This window comes from Borostomias antarcticus (genome assembly GCF_949987555.1).
Source record: "Borostomias antarcticus genome assembly, chromosome: 11".
NCBI classification, from domain to species: Eukaryota; Metazoa; Chordata; class Actinopteri; order Stomiiformes; family Stomiidae; genus Borostomias; species Borostomias antarcticus.
Window position 1 is genome coordinate 23584444 of NC_140244.1, and position 22412 is coordinate 23606855.

General features: G+C 41.3%; 1 protein-coding gene across 1 annotated transcript; it reads left to right on the forward strand.

Moving 5' to 3' along the window:
- Positions 1–5743: 5743 nt before the first annotated feature.
- cbln4 (cerebellin 4 precursor) lies at positions 5744–13884 on the forward strand (the record flags this gene model as incomplete). The annotated part of the gene is made up of 3 exons (XM_084446182.1): positions 5744–6031; positions 9415–9531; positions 13687–13884. The coding sequence occupies 3 exons, from the start codon at positions 5744–5746 to the stop codon at positions 13882–13884; spliced, it is 603 nt and encodes a 200-aa protein (XP_084302308.1).
- Between the last annotated feature and the right edge of the window lie 8528 nt (positions 13885–22412).

Consider the following 22412-nt stretch of genomic DNA (forward strand, 5'->3'; position numbering starts at 1 on the left):
ACACACAGACCAATAACGTGGGCCTGCAACAGCAACAGAGAGAAGAAGAGGACTGACCCTCTTAAAGCTTATATCTCTGACATTATCAGAACCTTTGCCTGTGTCCTCAGGGGACGAAAAGTGCTGCAGTCAGGGGACCAGTGCTTAAACGCTGAGGGAGGCAACCGTTACCCCCCACGTTAAGTTCAGCACTGGCTTTGCTTTGCTGGTTTATTGTCTGACGGTGTGAAAGGAAATCAACTTAAAGGAGTAGTAAGGGGAAAATCATGTTTAGCCCTGTTTTAAGGTTACTTATGATCATATACAATGGTTGATGATTTTTCACGGTGCCCACCCACATCCATTGTATGACCAAAACGGTGGTAGAGCAATTATCAGACTTTCTCAAAACTGCTAGTTTTGTCAACGTTTTGATCTGAACCATTGTATATGATCATAAGTAACCTTAAAACAGGGCTAAACATGCATTTTCCCTTTACTACTCCTTTAAGGGTTGACTCACTATCTGTAATATCAGTTCCCATTAGTGTTGAGGCGGCCCTCTGTTGACTTATTGTAATTGTGAATTCTGGGGTACATGTCTGCTCGTATAGATAGACTATGGTAATTGATTCCATGATCAAGCAGTATATTAGCTCATTATGACAATTGAAAATTGCATGTAGGCTTGTGCATTCAAGACAGACATCAGTTAACCTCAGAACTCAGACTAATTTATTAATCACTGGATTTTCATGTATAAAAGATGAAAATAATGTCCACACATATGCTTGATCAAATGTTATTTATTACTACATACCGAGTCTTGTCTTTTCTTTCTTGAAGGTGAAATTTGGCGAGCCACGGGATCAAGATTCCCAGGAGCTGTTTGGCATGGTGTGCCAGTTTGTCAATGACTTCAAGACGATACATGCTCAGATGATATAAACCATATCCTACTTTATTGTTGTTCTTTGGAGACGGTGATGCTCTTGTAGGTTTCCTTTAAGGCTGACTTAAAAGATAGAATAAGCAATATTATATGAGGTTGCTACTTTCTTTCATGACACAAAACTCAAAGGAACGGAAAGGAAGACAATTTTGTTGTCATAATATGCTGGAGATGATACCTTGTTAATTTGTATGAGATGTCAAGGCCTCCACAGTGATTTCTCCTGAGTCAACCTCCTTGTACGCGCAGAGGGAAAACTTTGGTGTTTTTAAATGCAGAAAAATGCCAAATTCAATAAAATAACACATCAGTTTCATTTGAAGTGTCCTTACTGAGTGCTGTCAGCACAAAATGTATATGCCTCCACTGGCTTCCAGTCAGAGAGTATCTTTCAAGATCCTCCTCTTTGTCTACAAAGCACTGAACGGCCTTCCCCCAGCCTACATCATGGATTTACTTGTCAAAACCTCCAGCTCAGGTCGGACGACCAAATGTGGCTGAGACCTCCACGGTCCAACACAGTCAGGCTGGGAGATCGCACATTTGCTGTGTTGGCTCCAAAACTGTGGAACAAGCTCCCCATTCACATCAAGTCTGCTCCCACTGTAGGGACCTTTGAAGGATTGTCAAAAACCCATTTGTTCACCATAACAGACTCCTAGGTTCACTTGCTGTTGTGTTGTGTGAGAGTTGTTTGTGTGAGTTTTTTTCCCCCCACACTGTGTTCTTGAGTGCTAGACTGTCCTTGTGTACTGTCCTCCCTTTTTGTGCAATCTTTCCTCTCCCTTTCTTTCCGTCCTCGGGCTGCGCTCTGGGCCAGTGTAACAACTGGATGGGGAGCGCATTACAAATGCAGTACCTATACCTATACCTATATAAAACTTCATAGAGAAATAAGGTTGCAATGTGGCTAAGATACAGTCTTATAGCTAACAGGTTTTTACAGGTAGCTGTGTACCAACTCATCTCACTTTCATTCAGTGAAAAACGTGAGAACGAGCTCCTAGATTGTGCACACACTAAGCAATATAGAGGTAAAAATATAAAGAACCAGTGTGTGTGTGTGTGTGTGTGTGTGTGTGTGTGAGAGACAGAGAGAGACTCCTTAGTATAGTGTAGATAAGGTGAACCAGTGGAGGCAGGTGACTCAAAATATTGGGGAGGACAGGAGGAAAACGTGACCACCGTCCGGGGGCATTTTTAAACAATATTGCTTTAAAATGTGGCTTTAAATGTCAATTTTCGCGTGGGGATGTAGAGATTTGTCACATGGTCAAAGGAAGGCATTGGCATTTTTATTTTCTCCCTTATCTTTTCAGGTATCTCTTTTGCTCCTGCTGTTAGTGGGGGGGGGATGAAATTCCCATAAAAATATGAATATAAAGTAGAATAGGCACTAAAATCAAATTAATGGAGCTGTGTCTTATTTGTCCAATGTAGTACTATATTGGATATTGATTTGGAGTCACTGGGTCACATGACATGGGATTAATCATGATTAATCACAGCCTTTTATTGTGATTAACTTGATTAACATTTTTAGCCATGGCTGCGGTGTGGACTGGTAAGCCGGTGGTTGGTACAAAGCCTGCCAAGCAGGTTGGTACTGTATGTGGCCGCACAACCTGCCAGTCCAAACGTCGGCATAGGGGCTGGACAAGGAACCAAGGTCTTGGGTTTTGGCAGAGGAGTAGGAGCAGTTGCCGGCTGGGCTCTGAGCCCGCCGGCATGCAGGGAGGTGGGTACACCACTGGATCCTGGGCCACCGGAGTAGTGAGATGCTTGGCGAAGAGAAGCCGGTCTTGTTCCTGGCTTCTGCAGTGGTCCAGGAGAGTTAATACTGCTACTCCAAACAGGCCCATTCTGCTCACCGGGGAGTTCAAGAGGACCATTTTTTCGGCCTCTTTCATTGGTCTGGGGAGAGGGGCCGCTGCTCTGCCAAAACCGCCGCTCTGCCAAAGATCTGCGCTATAGCTGATCTTAGCATAACGATCGAGGAGGCTGCGGCCACTGTCTGCGCTCCAAGCATGTAGCTCTTAACCACAAGAGTCATCATAATCTTGACCTTTGCCCAGGTAACCACGCCTGGGACCAGGACAGCTGCAAAGGCTGTTTCCAACCAAGGGGCACCAACCAGCATCGCATCTCCCCACCTTGCGACCCAGGCCACGGACACGAAGGAGCGCACAGGCACTTGAGCATTGGTTGGGTCTTCCCACCACTGTTTTGCCTGCCTGGTGATACAGCCATAGTCCCATGCTGGGATGCTGTCTTTGACCTCCTCCGGCGGAATTGGAACCTCCAGGCGCTGCGCAGATCTTCCCAGGATTCTTGGGAAATCTCGGCAGAAGGATCTTGCACCGTCCAGGATGACTCCGAAGGTGTCGTCTTCAGTAGAGTCTTCAGAAGCTGCGGAGGGGGCCGGCGGGATGGCCACAGAGGACTGCTGCCAGCTGGCCACGCCTCTAGCGCCGTCATCTTCTCCAGCGAAGTCGCCTCCCTCCGAGTCTGAAGCATAGACCGACACGGCATCTTCAAGCTGTGGAGGATGTTCGGTGACCTCCAGTACATCCTCTCAGCTGCGCACACTGGGCAGGCGGGAAAGATGTTTCAGTCCCAGGAATGCGAAACAGATGTTTTGGCTGTGGCTTCGTCCAGGTCACCGCAGCAGCAGAGATCTTGAAGTGTTGAGCTGAACGTTTTTGGGAGACAAATGTTGGCTGCAGCTTGGTTATATAGTAACACCTGTACTCTGATTGGTTGCGGGGGTGCACATTGTTTTTCTTTTTCAGTGGGTGTAGCTAGCTACGGTAGTGTAGGACCTTTAACCTTTAACCCTGTAACCTTTCGGATTGGAGCCCTGTGGGGAGGAGCACCACGAAATAGAATGGGTGTAGCTAATGTTTTGCAAACAGAGTGTACAGTGGCCCTCATGCAAGTGCAATCCTAACAATAATCTGCTGCACAGACTAGGTGGGATGAAACCCAGGAGCCACCATGAGGTACACCAGGATCACGATGATCGTGCTGCCAGTAGCTCCTCAGCAGAGAAACTACATCACCCTCAGAAGAGAAACTACATCACCCTCAGAAGAGAAACTACATCACCCTCAGAAGAGAAACTACATCACCCTCAGAAGAGAAACTACATCACCCTCAGAAGAGAAACTACATCACCCTCAGAAGAGAAACTACATCACCCTCAGAAGAGAAACTACATCACCCACATCCTCACTCCAGATCAATGTCATTACACACACACCCCATACACTCACACACACACACACACACACACACACACACACACACACACACACACACACACACACACACACACACACACACAAGTAAACTGTGTCAATGTAATATAGCCTACTCTAAATCATAATCTGTAAATGTAAATACTACTTGAATGATCATCTGAATATTTAGTAAAAAACATTTGAATCTTAGAGAGACAGTTAGAGATTGAACGTTTTGTGGAACTTAAAAGGTTTTATTACAAGATCAAGCGAAGGCCAAACTTCCAGCTTCCCATTTGGCTCAACAGGAACATGACCTCTTGGTATCTATGGCTGTGAGTTCAAGCCACAGGTGATGGAGAATAATCATGCCTACTCAGGCATTGTACCGTTTGGATTTCAGACACATGATTTTAAATAATTTTTTAATTTAAGAGGCTTTAAATAATTAGTCCGGGCAGAAAATCTCATGCATTTGTAATTTGTCTCCTCCTCCTCCGCAGAACACCCAGCCCTGATCCAGTGCTGTTCAGCAACTCGCCTATAATTTTACATAAAATTACATGAACTGTTTTGACCTGACTGTAGCGATAATAATGTAGGTGAAATGCAGAAAGATTTTTTTTTTTGCCAGAGTGGAACATTGAGGTAGATCAACTGTACGGTCTGAATCCATCACATACTGTGGTGTATGATGGAGAGACACTGCCTAACTCATCTGCAACACTACACACAACGATGGCCTAAGGCACTGCTTAATGCTTAATGTGGTCAGGGGCAATGCTGCCTGGTGTATGATGGACTAACACTGCCTAACTCATCTGCAACACGACACACAACCTAACAGCAATGTTATCAGTGAACAGTGTTGATGCTGTTAATACTGTACAGTCAGCGGTTCTTAATTGACTTACCTGTATAGTAAAGGATGATACACTGTATGTTACAATCCTCTGGTAAACTAATCAGATTCCATTGCAATTGTAGACTATGGGTGATCTTACAATCAAAGCTAACCACACTTATAAAAAGATAGTGTTGTTGTAAAGAAGTCCTGATATAGGCTAGACATTCAGGATTACAATTTGCTTGTCGATTTAGGTTAGGCATGTAAGTTTTCTAAACAGATTTGAGTTTGTGTGGTAGGCTACTCAAATAGATTGTAAGGGACACATACAGCGCAGAGAAATTCCCTCTTCAATCATGTGGGATTGATTGTGTTGAAACGTTTATGGACATGGACGTGGACGTGTCCACGCAGCGCGCTGTGTGGCGCATCACCTCAGTCGAACGTGTAGTGAATAGTAGAGTCGGTCAGATGATGTACATACCTATCCATTTAGGTGTTTTCTCTATTTTGGGTGAAACATGAAAATGTGGCAAAGACATCACTTGTCTGGCCACCTCTTATCAACTTTTGAAGATATAGATGTTGAAAAGAAAATATATATGTTTTTTTTCCGAGGTAGCATATTTCTGGATCCAATAGAAGTTCATAGCGTCAGAGGCGTCTGAGACGGAGGATCAGTGGGATCGGAACTTGGAACGGAGAGGGTCTGTCTATTTTAAAATGGTGCGGATGGTCAAAGCAATGCTACACTCTTTTGTCCTACTGCTCAGTTGGGCTATAATCTCGGAGTTTGTGGAAGCTCAGAACGATACGGAACCTGTTGTCCTAGAGGGTAAATGCCTTGTGGTTTGCGACTCTAATCCTACTACGGATTGGAAGGGCTCGTCCTCTCCACTCGGCATTTCTGTGCGCGCTGCGAACTCCAAGGTGGCTTTCTCTGCGGTCCGGAGCAACAACCATGAACCATCGGAGATGAGCAATAAAACAAGAATCATTTACTTTGACCAAGTAAGACGATTCAGCTATTTATCTTTCTGTAACTCACAGATCAAAGACTTTAAAAAAAATAATCTAGGCAAAATACACTTTTAATGGTAGGATACTCTAATAAGAATAGTTATTTTAAACTGTCATTAAATATAATTCAATTTCAGCAGTTCACGCATCATCATGGAATTTACATACCAACGGCTGAGACATGTATTGTGCATGGATATGTGGCTTTATTACTCTAAACAAGCCCTGGGCAACAGCCTATAGTCCATGGCTTTCCACAGGCATTTCTAATAGGCTAGTGGTTGAATTTATACAGTTGTGGGTGGCTTACACCTACTGTACATCTACATTAACAGCCAATTCACAAGACATGTAACTAATACAATTCTTAACACTTTTGCGGTAGAGATGGGTAACACTTGGCTTTATCCAGGATTCAAGTGATATGTACAAGACAAGAGTACCATGTACAATTAAATGCTTACTTGAGACCTTCTCCTCAAATAGCAGTAGTAGTACTTTATTGATCCATGGTACAGCATCAAAAGAAGTAAGACTATGATACAGATTTACAATAGATAGAAAATCAAAAATCCAAATGTACTAGACTCTAGTACTCTAGGAACCCATTCTAGTAACTAGAGTATATAACAGTATATAAGGTTCCTAGATTATGCAAACATGTCTAAGTTGTGCAAGAGTTTAAAAGGTAAATGTACACGTCCTGTCCAGGGAGTCTCAGAACCCTCAGAGCTGACTCAGGTCCATAGTGTGAGGCCAGTCAGGTGATGTATTGAACAGTGTGATAGCAGCTGGTATGAAGGACCTCCCGAAGTGCTCTGCCAAGCACCGTGGCTGGATCAGTCTGCTGCTGAAGGTGCTCTTTTGCCTGACCAGAGTGTCATGTAGAGGGTGAGAGACATTGTCTGTGATGGTCCATAGTTTGGCCACCACTCTCACTGAGTCCAGGCTGACCCTCAGGACAGAGCCCGCCCTCCTGGTCATTTCCCTTCTGTTGGTGTCAGATGCCTTGAGCTGCTACTCCAGTACACAACCGCATAGAAGATGGCACTCGCTACCACACGCTGTAGAACATGCTCAGCATGGTTCTACGTGCTGTACGGTGAAGGAACTGAGCCTCCTCAGGAAGTATAGTCGGTTCTGTCCCTTCGGCCCAGGTGTCTCCGGGCCATACCAGCCTGTTGTCCAAGTGCACTCCTCGATAATAAAAGTTACAACAGTGATTATGTATAGAATACATCAGGGTAAATCATATACATCAAATTTAAAGAATATACGGTACATAGAAGAGTTCAAAATATTTATACATACAATAAGTATAGAATACATACATACAATACATACATACAGTATAAATGTGTATTAAAAATACTATATACCTACAATATACATACAAGAGGATAAAGTAGTAAAGTCATAGTGGGGGCTGCTGGCATAAATTAATACCTGAACTGCTTGGTTTTGGACCTGGGAAGGATGAGTCTGTGACTGAAGGTGCTCCCCATCTGCCACAGCTCGTCATAGAGGGGATGGGAGGGGTTGTCCAGGGTGGACTTTAGTTTGTCCTTCATCCTCCTGTCCACGACAGCCTCCAGACTGTCTGGTTGTTGCCTCATGACAGGGCTGGCCTTCACCAGCTTGTTTAGTTTGTTTGTCTCCCCAGACTTGATGCTGCCTCCCCAGCAGGCGACGGCAAAGAACAGTGTGCTGGCTACCAGACTGGTAGAACATCCTCAGCAGCCTGCTACACACATCAAAGGACCTGTTGACTGCTGTCTTTTATTATTGTCCTTATTCAGCTCTGCGTTGTGTTTTGGTTTCAGTAAAAGACGACACCCAATCTCTCACAATAACACACAGTCCAGGTGTATTACAAAAATGAATCTCTCCAACATGGGATTTGAGTGACAATCAAAAGCTGTTTATTACAGGAGGTGATAGCATACAAAAGACGATGGCATCCAGTCTAATGTGTTGGCTCCCTGCCTGCGTCGCTGTCTACCCAAAATTAAAGCATCTGAGCTCGAGCAAAGCTCTTATGGTTTGGGGACGTTCCATCCCCTCCCCCCCCCTTCCCCGATCAGACTGGTCTGGACTGGTCTGGTCTCTCCTGCAGCTTACGGCCTTGTAGCCGAGATAACTGGCCGATGGTTCGGCGCCCAGGTCTCTATCTCTAACCACAACAGTTACTGAATGAACCAACCATGGAATCTCACCCTTATCTCTGATGAGATGTATGTCTATGCGAAGGGAGACACTTTTCTTACAGAAAACTCTGGCCGACAGCCACATTCAGGGGTCAACATCATAATTAGAAACAGCTAACAGGATCAGGTTAAACCAAGACTTTTCTCTGAAAATAGCCATTTTCCTACCAATACTATAATTGGTTTATCACATTTCTCCAAACTAAGGCTAACAGCTGTCATCTGTGTAATCACCAGTAAACACAGCAGTCTGTCTCCACATATGTTTTCATTGTTTTCACACAAACACAACTGAACAGACAGTTTAGTAACCCTCTGAAAGTAGTCGATTGCATGGGTAAATCAATCTGGTAATCTTCAATACTCTACAGTGCATTCAGAATGATTATATCAAAAAGGGACTGCTTAAAAGCATATTCTGATAGTCTGACCTTTTCTGTGGATATATTGTACGTAGATGATCATAAATCAATTTTGTGTGTATAGTTTTGTTGCAAATATTTTATCTTTATAAAGAGAGCATTTAACCTTTTGGGGAGAAAAATTGTAACTCTGCATATCCTCTCATAGCCCAATTAATATTGCAATAAAATGAACCCTGGTAAATATGGTCCTGAAGTGAAATGTCACGGTTGAGCTAAGGCTTCTTCTTTTGTGGTTAGCGCCACAGCTGGAACTCAGTGCCACACCAACTTTGTGTGTATCACACCAACTGTTGACACATGCTTTAATTGAATCATTTAAAAAGACCACTTTCATAGATCTCTCTTCAATTGTCATGTCCTTGCGGTAGCTCTTCTGAATAGGTTTGTAACTATTGCGTTGAGTGGTCATATTATGAGCAGCATTGCTGAGTGTAACATGCATGTTCACTGTGAATGTTATTGATGTGTTTCAGACTTTCAACCCTCTTTGCTTCTGGGGTACATGTCTGAATAGTGTACACATACTATCTGCCTGCCTATCAAGCAACATTTGAGAATATATTATCTGTATGTCATGTCTGTAAAGCCATACTGTATGTTTGGTTTTGGAATGGCAAGTAGTGAGCAAAGAAAAGCAGACTTTTTAAATTTGGACTATTGTGGTCAGATTTGACCAGACTAGTCAGTTGAGTCAGTATGATGTGTGTTTTCTAATTCAAAATTCTCTACACTTCATTTCCAGGTTCTTGTGAATATAGGCAACTATTTCACACTGGAGTCTATGTTTTTGTCACCTAGAAAAGGAATCTACAGTTTTAACTTTCATGTTATCAAAGTGTACCAGAGCCAGACCATACAGGTATGCAATATGTCTTTGCCAAACCCATAATTATTTGATTTTGTAGAACTGGAGTGATGTGATTATAGTCCCCTGGTGATATGGTGATATAAATTTGTGTGTCATCTGCATAGCTGTGGTTGTCGTTGTTTTCCATAATTTTAGCTAGTGGGAGCATGTAAATGTTGAACAGAAGAGGCCCCAGGATGGAGCCTTGGGGAACTCCACAGGTCATTTTTGTGTGCTCAGATTTGTAATTGCCTAAAGACACAAAGTAGTCCCTGTCCTTCAAGTAGGATTCAAACCAGTCTAGCACTGTGCCAAAAATTCCCAGCCAGTTTTCCTGTCGGCCTAGTAAGATCAAGTGAGATCAAGTAATACTAAGACTGAAATTCTGCCATTGTCTGTGTTTAAATGGATTTGATTGAAAACCTTAACAAGAGCAGTGCTGTGGTGTGGTTGAAATCCTGTCTGGAAGACATCAAAACAATTATTTAGTGCCAGGAAGTTGTTCAGCTGTTGAAAAACAGCTTTTTCACTCAACTCAAATAATATCCCTATATATCACATTAATTAACATTAGCTTAATCTGAAGCTACAGGCAACCAACTCCTTCGCAAAATGCCTCGTTTGCACACATGAGACTTTTATTTTGAAGGGTTAATCTTACTTCCAGTTCATTGTGTTTAGTCACTGGGACAATTGAAAAATGGAAATACCAAACGATAAGAGGAGCCTCTTTTACTTTATTTTCAATGTTCATGGTCATTGGAAATACGAGAAAATGGCCCATTCTTCCATTTTATCAGTTTTGGTTTAAAACGGAATGACAAAAAACACCTGATTTCTGGGGGGTTTTCAATGTGGATTTCAACCAATAACAAACAATAAAAACGTACAAGGACCAATTTATGATTGATTCTATCTAGAGCACTCATTTTTGGGTAGCTGCTCTCTTGGAAATATGCATATTAGGTGCCCAGAAACACTGAATCTAAAAGATACACATTTCATTGTGTTTCTAATGATCACAAAACATAAAATAGACACCAATTTTGCATTTGTAGCTCATCTGGTTCAAACTTTATGGCTAAAACCTTTTTCAGATGGTGGTCATATTGGATTTGGCCACCATGGTAAATGGACTGCACTTATATAGTGCTTTTATCCAAAGCGCTTTACAATGGCTTCTCATTCATGTATTCACACACACATTCACACACCAATTTGGGGAGCAAATTGGGGTTCAGTGTCTTGCCCAAGGACACTACGACAGGAGTCGGGATTCGGACTGCCGACCCTACGATCACTGGGGGACCTGCTCTACCTCCTGAGCCACAGCGACCCTGGGACTTGCCAGCTTGAGCGCCCTATATACATCATATGAGCATGCCCTGGGCTACATCTGGGCCAAATTTGCTCTTTTGCATGAACTTAGCATTTGCATGAGCTCTCCCCAAGTCCCTAAACTACAGTATTTGTTTCTATGCTCTAGTTGATACTGTACAGTATAAACAACACATTCAATTTGAGCGAGAATCAAGCACCTCTCGAAAATAATGTGTCGATAAGATGCACCGCCTCAAGACACCTCCGTAGGTGTCTGTTTCCATCTGGCACAGAGCAAAAATATATATTTTTTATATATATTTCCTTTATTATTTAAAAATAATAAAGGATCCCAGATCATGTGTGGCCCACCTTTAGAGTGTGTTGTTATATATATATATATATATATATATATATATATATATATATATATATATATATATATATATATATATATATATAAGCTGAGGGCAAACTAGAAGTATAGTTAGCTAACAATTTTTGTCAATGTGTTTTGAGAACTGGACAATTGATATGTCACACAGCTACAGTGATGTGATCTCAGATTTTGTCAGTTGGCCTCAGAATCTTGGAACTCAACATTCCAAAGATCTGAAGCCATCTAACCCCTTGGCTCCACTGTGTCAGTCAGCGTCAACATTCAGCGTCCATCAAAAATCAAGAAATGAACCTTGGTGAAAGACAAGGAACCCATTCGCCACCATCACTGCAACATCCTCAAAAAGCATGCCCTTCCAAGCTGGGATAACATCTTGAAGCTCAGTGATGCCAGCCTGGTATTTAAAATCCACCATGGTCTAGCCCCACCATCCCTCTCTCAGTTCTTTACAGAGAGCAGCAGGTTCACTAGAGCTGTTGTAGAGGGAGACTTCATCATCCCAGTGAGGAAAAGCTCTTTCAGCAAATCTGCCTTCTCTGTTAAAGCTGCTGAATCCTGGAACACCATCCCATCCCACATCCGCAGTATTGATACGCACAAGTCATTTAAACACACACTCAAAAGCTTGTTGTTAGAATATCAGGCATGTGACCACTAACCAGCCCTGTCGCAGTCCAGCTGCCTAACACTGTGTGCCTGCCCGTTTGACTAACTGTGTATGTATGCTTGACTGTCTGCCTGCATGCTTGTCTGTGTAGTACTTGATCTTGTGTTGGCCTTGCCGTGTCCCTGTACATAATGTTTGTAACTTGTCCTGCATTGTGCGTGCGTGCGTGTGTGTGTGTGTGTGAGTGTTGCCTGCATGACTGTCTGCCTGCTTTCCAGTCTGTACTCTGCGTTGCTTGATCTTGTAATGTCCTTGTATTGTATCGTATTGTATTGCTATTTTTATTATATAAGTTCTAAAATGTCTTTTTATTCTGTCTTTTACCAGGCTTTAACATCTAGCCCAGGGACTGCAGCTGAAAATTAGCAACCCTGCTAATGCTGGCATATTTACAGTTTTATTCATGCTTCATGTATATCACGGTGGATTGGTATGCACTGTCCCTGATCAAATAAACTCAATAAAGTAAAGTAAAAGTGATCATCTAATGTCGGACGCAGGCATCTAACGCAACGCAACAGCTGGAGTGGAGCCACTGTCATTAATTACAATGGATTAATTTCCTAAAGGCCCTTTCGTACTCTACGCAAGCTAAGCTAGTGCTAGTGACGCAAAGCTGCGCAAGTGATGATGCGTCCTTGCATAGCAGCGTGTGTCATGCCAAAAATTGTAAATTAACACGAGCGCAAGTGCTATTTCACGCAAACTGATAAGTGGACTGATGCAAGGCAGCAACACTCGCGCTCTCGGAGTATGCCAAAATACTTGCGACAGCCGTGTCAGCGCAGCCTGCGTAGCATCTGTTAGTTGATGGATGACGCTGACGCTAACGGATCCAGTGGAGCCAAGCTGTAAGGGGCTATGTCCACAACACCTTTTCTAGCAGGAAACCACTGGAGAGAGCTGTCCCAGCACCCTGCAGCACTTCATCAAATGTGACATAGTGATGTTCAAAAAGACACAACATTTTTGAAAACAATGGCGGACAAAAATATCTGATGCGAGAGAATATTGACATCTGTTGTCCCTAATTATCGGTACCCTAATGTTACTGACCCAAAACAAAAGTTAAATCATGCACAACAGCTCACGGTGCATAGTCTATGACCAGATGTTTATGAGCAGCTGAGTTGACATTAACGTAAGCTAGCCGATCGGCTAACCATTGCTAGTTTCGTGACAACGTCCCTTAGCAGCCAAACACAACTGTGTCTAAGTAAATATAGCTTCTTGAAACGTAACCAGTTAGCCAGCTAGAGACTAGTGATCAGTCATCTCTTGCCTCTGGCAACTTGACTGGATGTATTTATTAAGATATGATTGTGGCCTTTAGGATATCCTTTCACTAGCCAGGTGCGGGAGATGTCTCTAGACAACTGACGAGTCAAGCCCTAAATAAAATATATGATTGGTTACTTGAAAGAAGTGGCAGTGACGACACCACCGCCTTTCTGAAAAGTTCAGATATGTTCAACTTTGTGCACTCGGAGCGGACTCCCCAAAAAGCCGGAGCGCTCTGGATAAAGACACTGTGCTGCACTTCTGTCTAGGCGTCCGCCAACACTGTCTTCTCATTGGAGACAATTAAAAAAAGGCACTGGTGCTCAGAAAAAGGTGCTATGTGGACACGGCCCCTAAGATGTGATGAGTCCAGATGCTCCCAGATCATGTGTGGCCCCACCTTTAGAGTGTATTTGTTTGCAAGTCTTGCTTGGATCCATCTGAAAGAGCTGTATTTCTCTTGAGACGTGCTGACTGCTCTTTTACGTCCCTCCTGCAGGTGAACCTAATGTTGAATGGGAAACCTGTAATATCAGCCTTTGCCGGGGACAAAGATGTGACACGCGAGGCAGCCACTAATGGTGTTCTACTGTATCTGGATAAAGAGGACAAGGTCTACCTTAAACTAGAGAAGGGAAACCTGGTGGGTGGATGGCAATACTCAACATTCTCTGGCTTTCTTGTTTTCCCTCTGTAAAAAGAAACACTATCTTAACTGACTTTTCAACAGAAGCGTGTTGTCACTGTATCATCAAAACATTCCCTCATCAGTTGGATTCTGCCAAATGAATGGAAATGCTGGATGGTAATGGATCACAGAGAGAACAGTATTTCAAAAGCTTTCAAATTCGCTGGAAATTGGAGTCCCTCTACAAATGCAATACAGTACTCTTTCAAAATCCCCTCTCATTGTTATGCGGACACTGTATCATTCTACAAATTCTAACAAGGAGCACCATCGCTTCACATCAGGATGTCAAATGCCAACTGCCCAGAATTGACTCAAATATGGCTCTTTTATCTGGGTATATGGATTTGTTTTCTTAGCAAGTGTGGCATGTGTGGTGCTACAAATCAGAATTCTGAGAAAGATGTATTACCCCACCCAAGTGTGAAATAAGTCCCTCCTTTCCTAAAGAGTCAAATATTTTCAGCAGTGTCTCCAAAGGTGGATCTTTTTCTCAAGGGTCAACCTATGAAATGTAACTAAGAGTTTACAAACAGTATACATATACATGTCTTGTTACAGTATGCTACCATACCACTGGGGCTAGAAATCCCATTATCAAACAAGATGACATGCTCAGAGGTTTCTCAGACATGCGAGTCATTGCCAAAGATCAGCTGCCATTTGCAATCCTCAATTATCTGCATTAGACAATTATGGGATCAAATTGATGCCAAAAGTATTAGATGTAGACAATGGACAAAGGCACGCACATCCAAAATGTTTAAAACTGGGTGCTAGACAGAAAAACAAACTCATCAGGAAAAGTAGAGTCTGCACACCAGAGATATGCTCCCAGGATTTTTTATTAACACTGAGGAGACGTTTCGGACTACAAGCCCTTCTTGTAGTCCGAAACGTCACCTCGGTGTCAACAAAAAATCCTGGGAGCATATCTCTGGTGTGCAGACTCTACTTTTCCTGAAAAGTATTAGATGTAAAAAACAAAACAAAAAACAACAACAATGTAGGTGTGGAAATATTTCTTGGGATTTAAAAAAAAAAAAAAAGTTTTTGAGAAAATTAGTTTGAGAAATATAATTTTAGCGAGTTAATTTATTACAAGTACAATTTGATTTTCTACAATTGTGATTCTGTTTTTCTCATGCTTGGGGTTTTGGAATGATTTAGATGTGGAGGCGTTGTGAAGGGAAGGCGAAGATTTTATTGGTCACTCAGACAAACGAGTGAGATCCACATTATCAGGCACAGCTACTAGATTACCAATGCAGATAATGATTTATACACAGATTATAGAGTATTGTGTGATTTATTTTCCTATGCAGACAATCATTTTGGCATCAATTTGATCCCATAGACAATAGTTTGATTTATCATACTGTAGTTCCCTGAGCCTGGGACACCCAAGTAATTGTACTGACTGTATTTCCTCTATTAACCGCACATGCACAATACCAAATTACAATGGGAACAGCAATGGTTGTTAGTGGTTAATGACCCCCAGTCAGAAACCCATGGCTGACTGGGTAGACATACATGATTCCCACAAGGGAGTTTGTGGTAATTAACATTACACACTTCTTTAAATACAGTACATACAGTGTATCAGATTTTATCCCATTTTCACCCAATTTTGGTAGCCAATCACACACGACCTATTGTCCAGTTGTCCCTTGTTCTGTGGAGGATTCGTCATGTAACCCTGCGTTACCCAGTTCTAATGTGTGGACGGGGTTTTCATAGTTTGATCATGAAAATTTTAGGCATGCAGCAAACTGGGCCTTTTTTAGAATGCGATGCACGGCGGTATGGAGGAACATTTCTGAGAAACTGCTACAAGTGCAGGATCATTGGAGGTTTGCAGTTAATAGAGGAAATACAGTACGCCATTAATGCAGTTGAATGATAGTATGATAGTATGATAGAATAAAAGTAGAATAGCTACAGTATGATAGAATGATAGTAGAATAGCTACAGTATGATAGTATGATAGTATGATAGCTATGATATGAATGATAGGATAGTATGATAGCTATGATATGAATGATATGATAGTATGATAGCTATGATAGAATGATAGCTACTATACTGTATGATAGTATGATAGATATGATATGAATGATAATGTGATGGCTATGACAGAATCTGTGGATGCTAGTGTATTGTCACAGAGGAAAATGAGATGGAGTGCTGACCCTCCGCCATGCTCTCCACGCCTGCATTATGAGTCAGCACATACTGTAATGAGTCCAGATAAAGTCATCCTCAAAATGTTGTCTTCTCTGATTATAATAGTTTCCATGATATACCTATTGATTTATAATTTAGTAATATATGTTTACCTAATAAACATATTCAATAATTTACTGAGTATGTATTGTATACATTGAGTTACATACAGTACAAATTGGCAGTGCTCTGGAATGATTTGGCATTTGCTTTTTAAATTACTGTTGTAGATGGATGTCTGTGAAATGTTATGTTAAGTCACATTACCTGTAGCTTCTACAAAATAGACATTACTTTATTCATTGTTGCCATTGTTTAGAAAGTGCATTTTGATGACTTTTTTTTTATAATAGGAGAGAAGGTAGCCATACTTGCAGTACATATTTAACCAACAAAAGATAGTTTTGCAGATTGTGCCGATAGATGTGAGTGTGACCATGCCTGACCATACTGTAGGTGTTCTTTCTACTTTGGTTACAGTGTACTGTACTGTATGATTCAACTGTTTCCTTAAGCTGAAATTCCTATGAATGGAATGTATCTTGTCATCATGAAGAGAGACTTAAAACACAAAACGTCTTTCATAATTACTGCATCCAGTTCAATATTTACAGTCAGTATAGAATGTTTTACATACTGTAGACCTTGTAATCATGCACAGTAGACATTCTCTGATCATGCTTTAAAAATGAACAAATATTCCACAATTCATGAGAACCTCAATGTAGAGATCACCTATTTGAAGGTAGCTATGGTACCATGCTAGTGGCAATGACACAACAGCTTATGCAACATACTGTAACGGACTAGCTGAGTATTTCAAATTAATGAATGAGCTCACAGAATGGTGTAAATATACAATAATTAAATGTTAACGATTGTTGTGGGTTATATTATGTGACAATTAATGGACAATTCAGTCATGTATACTTGATTTCTCATTGCACTATTTAATGTTATTTTCTGACTTTATTGGTCAATGTCTCTCACATTTTAAACTCTGAAAACATGATCTTAGAAATTCAGAGGACAGGAGACTTCCAGTGATGATGTATTGAATTGAAACCTTTATTGCCCCAGAGGGGAATTTGTTTAGCACACGTCAAACATACATAAAACATTAAAATGTACGCCCATCACCAACACCCCAATGTCACCAACCACCATCATCGTCATCACCATCCTCACCAACATCATCGCATCAACATCATCATCACCGCAACAGGCATCAACAGCTGTTCAATAATTTAATGCTTCTTGGCACAAAAGAAGTGCTGGCTGGTTTTGTCCTTGTTTTGGGCGTTCTAAACCTGCGTCCAGAGGGGAGTAGGGGGAACTCTGAGAAGAGGGGATGGGAAGGATCGTCCAGTATTCATCTGGCAAGGTTGATGGTATATTGATCAGAGAGCTGAGAGATACTCTGAATATCTGAGCCAGTGATTTTCCTCCCCGTCTTAGTAACCTTGTCCAGCATATTTCTGTTCTGGATGGACAGACTTCCACCCCAACACTGGATGGCGAAGGTCACCACGCTCTGAATGAACGTCAGATAGAACAGCCTCAGTGTTGTTACGTCTGCCTTGATGTAAGATAGATAAGCAACGGGTTGCTCCCAAACAAATTCCATTAATAATTTTTTTCAAGACACTTTTCTGCTTTATTTGACAGAATATCTCAAAAGTCAATAGCTGGAGTTTCAGGAGATGCAGAACTCGCTGAAGATTCGGAGAACATCACTGCTGAGCCTGTCTCTGCCTCCCTGCTAGTCACAGAACTCAACAAACTCAGCGCTAGCTTTTCCGCTGAACTCACAACAGCTTTATCTCCAATTCAAGCCATCGAGAACTGTCTCTCCTACCATATTTCACAGCACTGAAATCTGCACTCGTGGTACAAATCAGAAGCCCCTAGTGAAAGCTCAACCATGAAGAATTTCCTTGATCACTTAGAAACCCCCTAAGAAACCCCTATAACTAGCACGGAGAGGAGGTAACCAGTGCTATTCAGAGTATGTAAAATGACAAATCTGGTCCAGATGGCTACCCTAATGAATTTATCTCCAGGTCCAGATGGGTACCCTAATGAATTTGGGCACACTCATGAGTTTTATCATCCTAATAATAATCATAATCATAATGTTTTCAAACAAATTAGTCCCTCCTCTTTCAGAAATGTTTAAACATGCAATTTTACAGGATTCCTTGCTCTAAATGTTAACTCAGGAATCAATCTCACTTTTATTAAAACCTGGCAAGGACCCTACAGTAATTTTGAATGCAGATGTTAAGTGACGGGCAAAATTGTTAGCATGTCGACTGGATACTATTTTGTCGGATATTATCTCAAGAGGACTAAACAGGCTAGGCCATTCTTTTTTCTAATGTTCATTGTTATATGCAGAGAAGGCTTTTGATAGAGTGCAATGGAATTATTTATTTGCTTTGGGGAAAAATGTATCTTGTTTGTCCACCTTCTCTACGCTTCTCCACAGGCTTGTGTTGATACCAATAAAATGCAGATCCCATACTTCCCTCTCTCATAAGGAACTCACCAGGGATGTATGAGATCACCACTTCTGTTTGTGATTCAACCCTTCTCTGTAGCACTTAAAGCCTCTTATCGATTAGTGACATTTGGGGTTGTGGGGGTTGTGGTGCACCGTTTCTCTTTATATGTAGATGACCTGTTATATGTCACTGATCCTGTGGCCTGTGTACCATGAATTGTGGATATCTTGGACAAATTTGGTGCTTTCTATAAATAATTAAATTTCACAAAAAGTGAGTGCTTTCCAGTTAACAGCTCAGCACATCTTCCCTTTCAAATATATATCACTGGTTTTAAATACTGGTTTTAAATACTTAAGTGTAAATGTTATCCGTTCTATCACATTTTTGCACAAAGAGAATTTCACAACAGTGGCTGGAAAAGTGAAACTGGACTTCCAGAAATGGAATGTTCTTCCTCTGTCTTTAGTTGGTACAGTTCCCTGTGTGAAAATGAATGTTTTACCATGTTTCTCCCCCCCCCCTTTTTCTACCTACTCAATTGACATCTTAATCTTGGCCTTTATATGGAATGGCCACATCCCACGCATAATTAAATCTCTGCTTCAGAGACGTTGGTCAACTGGGGACTTGGCTCTCCAAAACGTCATGTTTTATTATTGGGCTGCGAACATCCAAAATATACGCATTTGGCTGCATCATCTGGATGAGATCTGGGGTCGTCAGGAGGCTCACTCCTATTTGTCTGCCCTTTGAGCTCTCCCTTACCCCTGACCCACTCTCATCATACCTCTAGTGCCGCTGTAACTACCACATATGGACACAATTTAATTGTCATTTAAAATTATATTTGTAACCAGAAGGGCACTCGGAGAGTGCAGACCTCCACCGTCCGCCCAATGATGCATGCCGTCAACATATACAGTGACATTAGAGTACCGATACTTAGAGGTGACACATGTAAAAAATATACAGGTGGTCCATCACCGTTGCAGTTTATGAGCAACTACTGTATAGAGTACCTAAGCGGAAGCAGGAAGTGAAAACTACCATGGGACCTTAAATTGGGAAAAATATGAATGGTAGTGAACGACCAGACAAATAATTTCTTGATCCTATTTTAATTGTGGCATGACTATCACATATGTTTATCAATTTAAAACATACATTTTACTCAACTCTGTTAACTCGCAAGTTAGCTAATATTAGCTAGTTGACATTACACTTGTTTAACACTCACGGAAACCTGTAAAGCCGATCTTGCATGCCAATGGGGGGTTGGAGGGGGTGGGGTGTCAGAAAGGGCAGGGGAGTGGGATTGAGAGACTGGTCCATTAAAACAGACCAGTGGCGGGGGGTGGGGGGGTTAACGGTCCAGGCAGAGGTGTGGTGGGGGAGTAATGGGTCCTGGGGGAGGGGGAGGTCTTACTAGGGGGGGGGGGGGGTCTTCAGTGTCAGTCTATTCTACTCAGCTCTTCCTGCTTCCGCTTCGGCACTGACGCTGAACGGTTATTAACTATTATTTTTTGCAATCATCTCTCAGTGGTTAGAAGAATCATTGCGTCTTCTTTTAAACTGGCTTCCACTGATGTGCTGTAAAATAAATATAGGCCTAGCCTATTACTTGATTTTGAAACAGTAGTCGTGTCATTGTTATTTAGGTTAAATAGCTACATAGCTGAATCAATCCTTCAGCATGCTATTGATTACATTTATAGCTAGAAGCTAGCCATGGATGTACTGTATTAAACATTGTGAAGTATACGTGCTGGTCTATCTGACAATGTGAACGAAAGTGAAACATAATGAGTGGATCCGTCCTGTGTTTGGGATCCACTCCAAAATGTGATGGGCTCTTCGTTGGCCCATGCCAAGGAAAGGAAGACAACAAATTGCTTCCTTGAGGACATGAAAATCACTCCTGTAGTTGTTGCGTAATCCTGTTGACAGACAGACAGACTGACAGACTAACACATGGCACCAAAAACATAACCTCTTTCCCGGAGGTACTCATCTCTCAAACGCCCGACTCTTAACGAAATTTAAAACGCCTGGGAGAAAGAGCTGGGAATGGAATTGACCTATGACTGGTGGGGGCGAGGTAATGCCTGAGTTAACTCCTTCCTGTCCCCGTATTGGTCTAATTCAGTGCTGCTCATTAGGCCTCCTCCAAATCTAAACTTAAAATGTTTCTGGTCCTCCTTTTTTTTTTTTTAAACAATCAGAAGTCCTCTGGGTGGAACTTCTACCCTGCATGGAGAGACTTTTTTTTGGAATGCCTGACTCTGTGCTGAGCCCTTGACATCAAGGCAGCTAGATGTTATTGCATTCACTTCTCTACTGACTCGCAGGAGAATCTTACTCCATTTGGAAGTCCCCTGTATCCCCCAGCATCTCGGACATGATGTTATTCATTTAATTAGAAAATAAACGATTGAATTCATCATTAGGATCAGGCCAGAAATGTTATTTTACCTGACCTCTTATCTTCGGTCAACTAACGGTGTTTCCCCCTGCTTGAGACTTGATCTATATATTTTTGGGATTGTTTACTGTATACATGAATGGGTGCATTGCTTTATTTTTTTTTTTAAATCTCAATTTGCAGAAATGCTTGACCTATTATTTGTTATATACATTATATATAAAATGTGTAATTATGTATGGTCGTTAACTGAACATGGCCTGCTTACAGTAAGATGACTGAATGCATCTTCTGCTGATATTAATTCAGAGGTGTGCGTGTGTGTGTGTGTGTCTCTTATATTCCTTCCAATAAAAATATTATTCCCAAAAATAAGAAGAGGGAATGGGAAACCAGTTGGTCTCAACTATTGAAATATATAATATTGGGAGAAGAAAATGTACAAAACCTGTGTTCTTAAAGTATTCTTTCATAATGTTGCACCACCACTGCAATTACTGTACATCTTACTGTATATGTTCAATTAAATCAAATTTCTTAATTGCCTTAATAATTATAACACACTAATTATGTGGCATGCATTTTTTAATTGGTGGGAAAACAAACAGAGATTAATTTGTGATACGAATATATGAATAACCCCAAATAGGTTTTATGAATTGGAATATCTGACAATATGTAATGAATCATTGATTCTAGTGTGTATAGAATACGTGGATTATTAGCTGTTGAGATTTCCAGGTCCTTTTTATCTGGCACATTGTATTTCTGTCTAATTTAAATCTGAGACATATGTTTGCCCATATTTATTTTGTATCTGTTTAAAAAGTATGCAGTGAAGTCTGTTACACTGAAAACACCGCATGAAGTGAATTGTAGAGAGTAAGAGACATTTCTATGCTGGATGTATTCTATGTGGACCATTGATCAAACTAAAGTACAAAGAATCCCGGTGACATGCCTTTTTGCCTTATACTGCCTTACATCTGCCTGGTGTGCTTTGGTTGCTGGAATAATTGTGGTTTCAACACTGTTACAGAAGTGCTAGTTAAGGAGGATCTGACTGAAGTCTATCGTTGAGGATTCAGTCCTTAAAATGTCTGTTGCTCTTGTGTTACATTTAAAAATTCTTCATCTTTGACCCATGGGTTGAATTCTGGTCTTTTGGTTGTTATATGCATGTACACAGAGTGTGTTTCCATATGGATATGTTGGATATACAGCATCTGTGCACTTTGATTATATCCTGTGGGACATATAACATCTGAAGTTAATTATAATTAAGAGATAATACTAACTAAGAGAGAAAGAAAATGTTAGTCTGTATGGAAATTGAAATTAGTGCTCAAGGATTTCAGCATGAAAAAATAAATCAC